General features: G+C 33.9%; 3 protein-coding genes across 4 annotated transcripts in view; 1 reads left to right on the top strand and 2 right to left on the bottom strand.

Moving 5' to 3' along the window:
• LOC118740478 (calcium/calmodulin-dependent 3',5'-cyclic nucleotide phosphodiesterase 1) overlaps nt 1-6,000 on the top strand; it is a 737,853-nt gene that overhangs the window by 468,940 nt on the left and 262,913 nt on the right. The window lies entirely within an intron of this gene.
• On the bottom strand, nt 2,097-2,673 carry LOC118740486. Its single transcript, XM_036472045.1, has one exon. It carries the CDS (start codon nt 2,565-2,567, stop codon nt 2,349-2,351), a length of 219 nt encoding a protein of 72 aa, XP_036327938.1. The 5' UTR covers nt 2,568-2,673; the 3' UTR covers nt 2,097-2,348.
• LOC118740487 lies at nt 2,572-4,145 on the bottom strand. Its single transcript, XM_036472046.1, has 2 exons — nt 3,863-4,145; nt 2,572-2,821 (listed from the first exon to the last, which is right to left on the bottom strand). The coding sequence occupies exon 1, from the start codon at nt 4,081-4,083 to the stop codon at nt 3,913-3,915; it is 171 nt and encodes a 56-aa protein (XP_036327939.1). The 5' UTR covers nt 4,084-4,145; the 3' UTR covers nt 2,572-2,821; nt 3,863-3,912.

The following is a 6,000-nucleotide window of genomic DNA, read 5'->3' on the forward strand; positions in this document are numbered from 1 at the left end:
TTTTAACTTTGTTTTAGTACTTCGTTGCATTTTCTCTGTTCTTATTCGAATTTGAACAGTTTTTTTTTTTTTGAAATAGCAGTCGTCCATCGGCAGATAAAGGCAAACTTCCGAATGGACTTCTATTTACCATAAAAAAGCTTCTTCGGAAGTGGTGACGAGGTATAAATCCCTCAATTTGTGTAACAACATCAAGAATTAGAACATAAGTTGGAGGAGAAGCTCTGCCAAATACGTAGAAAACGTTTAAGCGCCACGCATTCATTTATTACAATCAAATAATCAACTATTTAGGGGTTTCTCTTAAACTGAAAGGTCAAGATTTGTATGAAATTAGAAAATTATATTTGCAAATTTCATCGCCTTTCATGCGGCTATAGAACCTTTTATCACCGAACAACGCGTTAAAAATGATAAATTATTCTGCCGAAATGGTGAACTTTCACTGGCTACATTTTTGCGCATTTCAGAGAATTGCATGAATTCGCCTTGGTCCAAAGTTTATGATGAAATAAAAATTCCATCCGCATTTACACAGTGTAGAGAAAGCTTAAAATAGCTTAGCCCGCGGGCAAGGCAGTGCCCCTCAGTGCTTTAAAGCTAATCAACATATTGCTGCGTTGCTGGAAGAAAGTCATGACAAGAAAAACAACAACGTTGGATTAAGTATGTGAATTCGGGCATCAGCGCTTCTCTTAAGCTGGTTAAAAAATTAATTTAAAATGTTTAAGGCTGCGTTAAACCAGGGCTCGAATCATCACATACGATATCGTATTACTCGTCACGTAAAAACACCGTTTTCGGATTATGACATACGTGAACGAACTCTTTATCCCGCTCAGCTTATACGACTGACGGTATCACGTAATTTTCTTTCGTATGGTCGATCCGTGAACGGATGTTGCGATTCGAGCCCAGATTAATTTAAGTGAAAATTATTTTAATATTCGAATTTCTGCCTACACCAGTAATTTAAATTTTTTTTAATTTTGATTAAAGTGACCTATGCCCTTCACTTAAATAAAACTTAAATCGGAATAACCACACTCAGAAAAGTTACACAATTAAGCAGCTGAGCAATATACACACACCACAATATTGTGTATCAGCTGTTTACTTATGTAACAGCCCTGATTTTACTACCGCTTTAGCACGGTGCTGCTGTATTTTTATTCACTAAAATATAGGGCTTATGGAAACTGAAAAAAAAATTAATTGAGGATTAAATAAAAAATTAAATTAAAATTAATTCCCACTTATATGAGTTTGGTGAAACGCAACCTAAACTAGGTTCTTGAGCGAGCATCGTAAGTTTGATATTTTTTTGCGAAAAATTAAGTTTTAAAATGTAAAAGCAAAGTTATTTTACACTAAAAAATTTAGCACGACTTTAAGACATTACGACGTTAAAATTTTTTATTGAATCCCCTAATTGTGTCTCCTGAAAGGGGAATTTGTATCAGTTCGAACTTTGCTCACTTCACTTCCTCTTTGTTCAACTAAATTATGCTTCGATATAATATTTATTCTCTGAAATAAATTTTAAGCTTGGAATTGTTAAGTAAATGTTTTTAGTTTGTGTTCATTTTTGTCAGATAGCTTTAAAAAGCGCTTTTTATTGTTTTTTTTTTTTGTTTCTTTGAGTTGTGGCGTTCCACATCAAACGAGCGATATGTGTATATACATTTATTTATATTGGCGTATAAAACACATATGTGACACTTATTTTACATTTATATATATATCGAATCCTAACCGCCGGTGCAGAAATCCTCCAAGAGCATCTAGATACATTTCTACATCAAAAAGAAAATTTTAAAAAATGTTGGCTTACGCTCTTTTGGCGGTTAAGGCCCGATATGTATCTTTTCCCACCTAGATTGGGGAAGCATCTCGATCACACTGACGTTAAATTAAACACTTAAATTTGGTTTTCAACCGAGTACGCTATAATTTATTAATTCCATTTTAATTGGTTATTATTATTGCGGTCACAATAAGTGCTTAAAATCTCAATATGATCAAAATAACTAGAGTGTGTCGCATAATTGCCACTATATAGATATATATATGTATGTATGTAGGTATGTATATGTCGCTGCTACTGATTAATCTCTTTTACTCTAACAACCAATCATATAGTAAATATTTATACATGTAAATATGTATTTGTACGTTGCTTCATTCAACTAATGTTTCTTGTAGATTTCCTTCCGTTTTACCTTAAACTCAACTTCCACCACCAAACGCCCAGTATCTCATTTAACTACTACTATCTGATACACCTGTCACAAACATCAAAGCATGGCCTCCACTGCTCTCCTCAATCCATTTTATATCCATCAAGCTTAACAGGCACCCGTCTTGGCGATGTTTAACGTGCGACCCAACTTCTTGTAGTCCTTCTGAGTGCACTCGAACTCACAGCGATTTTTGTAGGTGATGCCATTCGAACCGCATATTTGTCCTTTTTGCGTGAGATCACAAGGACAGAAGGATGCTTGTGCCACTGTGGCGAATGCAGCAAAGAGCACCACCAATGCGGTGAACAGCGAAAAGGATTTCATTTTCCTGGTGTACGTAAAATCGGGATTGAGATTCGTATGCAGGCAGTTTTAATTAAACTTTGCGTAAACTAAAACGACGAAACGATCGACTTGCGAGTTGAATTAAAACTGGAGTGTGACGCTGACAGGCGATCCAACTAAAAGCGATTGAAAGTAAATGAGGCGAAGAGAAAAGCCGGTGATGAGTAAATGAGCAACGCAAAAACGTTTTTCTTGTGTACTTATGTATTAAATAAGTCTGTTGATTCAGCGTACTTTACGTATATAAAATATTTTAGCACAATAGCGTAGGTTCGTAAGTAGTTTGTAGGTATGTATGTGCATTAGGGTGGTCCAAAAATAGTAAAGTCGGAATTTTAATGCTCTCACCCCTAGGATTGTTCTATACTGAAAATAATTATACGCGTTTTTTTTTGGATTCAAAAAATATTTAGAGATCGCTCAAAAAAACAATAAAACAAGTTTTCGTAGAAATAGTATAGAATTCTTGAAAATCTATATTTTTCGATCTAAAAACTTTATTTCTGTTCAGACGACTTCCAGTAACAATAGCCTAGGTTTATTTATCCACTTTTTAACCGACTTCCAAAAAAGGAGGAGGTTATCAGTTCGTCGGAATATTTTTTTTTTTATGTACATATGTTACCGCATCTTTTTGCATCGGAAAGGTAGTATCTCAGAGGTGGTCCCATACTAATCTGGTTTAGATCCGATCTTTTTTTTTGGTGAAAATTACTTGTTTTATAAAAATTTGATCGCTTTGAGCGACCTCTAAATATTTTTTGGTTCGAAAACAAAAAACAAAATTTTATGTATAATTTTTTTTCGGTATAGAACGATCCTAGGTGGTGAAAGCATTAAAATTCCGACATTACTTTGTCATATGCACTTTTGGACCACCCTAATGTACATATGTAAATATTTGTGTGTGGTTTTTTAATTATTGCTTTGCTAAATGTTTGGCACTTCGTATATTTATAGTTATATATGTACATACATACAGGCATATGTACAAGGTGAAGTATGTGAGCGACTTATTTACGTACAACTCATTTGAATGAGTAATAATTTGTGAACTAACTACTCAACCAGACTGCTTTACATACATACATATACATATATACTCATATGTATTTGTTGTATATTAAAACAATCACTTACTGTCGGCTAATTTATTTTGCTCTTTTTCACCCACTTTAATGTAAAAAATATTCTATAAAGCGTGAATTACTTACTGTATGTACATATGTACGTATGTATGTACTTATGACTGAAAACTATTTATTATCAAAAACTTTAAAATTTGTATCCTTTGAGCATGGATATAAAAGGAGTGTCTCCCTATTTATGCCGCCACTGTAGTATTTCTATTTTGGTTCGCCTTTCTCTGCATTTCCTCCGCATGTATTTTTCGTGCCTCCTGTATTTTACAGGGTTGACAATTTATTGCTGCACATGTTGACATTATAACAAAAATAAAAATAATAATTGTTAAACGGATAAGAGAAAATCGCATCTTCCACTATGCACCAGTATTTCGTGCTTCACCGATTCAATTCAACTGTCAACTGGCAGAGGCAATACAGAAATAATATATTTGATGCTAACGCAATGCAGCTTCCAAAAATTAAATTGATTTATTATGATAGTACATATGTACATACATACTAGGAATGTTAACCCCGGAATCCCGGGATCCCGACTTTTTTAAGTGTCGAAAATCCCGGGGTTGCTTGCCAAGAATCACGTCACGCAAGCGAGATTTCCCGGCACGTGAAGACGGCCGGTTAGTGTTTTTTTTTTTTAATTCACCGAATTATCGACTGGAATGCATCGGGTCAATTCCAAGTCCTGCCAAAGCCCTCCAGAGATATGAACAAGTAATTTTTAAGCAAAAAACGAACCGACTTCAATTCTCATATAAATAACTAAATAAATACAAGCAATTTTTAGCAAAAACACGACTTAAACAAAAAAAAATATATATATATATATATATTTCATGATCCAATGATCGGATCTACACCAGATTAGCATGGGACCACCACCACATAAACATGTATTGTATTTCCTAAACTGTGTGCAAAACTCGCGAAAATTCAGCAAATTTTCGTGCAAATTTTCAACTTTTTAATCAGATTTTATAGAATTTTTTGAGTTTGCAGATTTGTAGCCCAATACAAAAATTTTTTTTTCGAAAATACTTTATATAGAAAAATTGCAAAACACCTTCAATAAAAAAATTCTCAAAAATTAATGCGATTTTAGACTAACTCCGAACTTGCATTTTTTTACAAGAATCTAATGGGCTGCAAAACTACATACTTTATTATATATTTTTATATTTCTTGTTGTAGAATGAACCATATTCTTTTACAAAATTGGCTGAAAAATATTAGAGTAAAAATTGTTGCATATATTGTGAAAAATTTGCTGTGCCAACACTTTATTCCGGCAGTGCACATATTGAACTCGAATCTTATCGCATCGGCGCGGCTTCATTATATTCTTTACATTGTTGCTCTTTGTTACATTTACTGTTGCCCTTAGTTTTCATTATTTCTATTCTCCTTCCTAATCATTGTCAATTCTCACAATTTGCATACTTAATTAGAGAATCTTTCCCCACGGCGCATAAATATTCTTAGTTATATGAATTACTAAAGCGAATAGCGAAAAGACTGTGTGGAATGAAGTGACAATACTTATACGAATACTAAGTGCTATTGTTATTTATTTGTATCACTTGCGCCAACGTCTCCAGCGGAAAATAACAAGTAATGTTGTCGAAAATAGAAACGTGTCTAACTATGTACATACTATAAAGCTTCCGGTGTACACAAAGCCTTTACTTGTTCAAAAGTTGGTTTTTTCGTAAGCGTAACCACTAACTAATTTATTTATAGTTTACAGAATTTGAATTTTTGTCAGCTTCTGGCTAATATTTTTAAATACTTGTCAACAAATATTTGTTCAAGTTCCAATAAGATGCTGTAACCAGCGGTATTAGCTTATGCTAAGATGGTTGTCCTAAACCAGGGCTCCGTATTATTTTGTGATACCACTACAAACGCTAATTGCTAATTTAGAGCGAAAAACGCTCCAGACGGCAGATTTCAGAGTTATCCGGCCTTTGAGCCCACAGTAACCGAGGCCAATGCCCTAATTGACGTTTGGCTATCAGAGTATGTACATATATAATTACTTACTTCCACCCGTAATCGCACCAATGTCTTTCGCATTTCATTGGCATACAAGCAATGCTTGCAATATTTTATTTAACAAAACAACTTCCTAAACAATAATAAAAAGTGCTTCAATTCAAATTACACCTAAAACAAAATTAACATACAATGTATCACATACGGGCACATTAGACTGGGTCGAAAAAAAAAGTTGCTAATGTCCGCCCCTAAATTTAAAGATTATGTTG

Source organism: Rhagoletis pomonella, unplaced genomic scaffold, assembly GCF_013731165.1.
Source record: "Rhagoletis pomonella isolate Grant_MI unplaced genomic scaffold, Rhpom_1.0 Rhpom_scaffold_00006, whole genome shotgun sequence".
NCBI lineage: Eukaryota > Metazoa > Arthropoda > Insecta > Diptera > Tephritidae > Rhagoletis > Rhagoletis pomonella.

Excerpts from the sequence above, each read along its gene's own strand:
- LOC118740486 (XM_036472045.1), bottom strand. The coding sequence starts at position 2,567 with ATGAAATCCTTTTCGCTGTTCACCGCATTGGTGGTGCTCTTTGCTGCA.
- LOC118740487 (XM_036472046.1), bottom strand. The coding sequence starts at position 4,083 with ATGCGATTTTCTCTTATCCGTTTAACAATTATTATTTTTATTTTTGTT.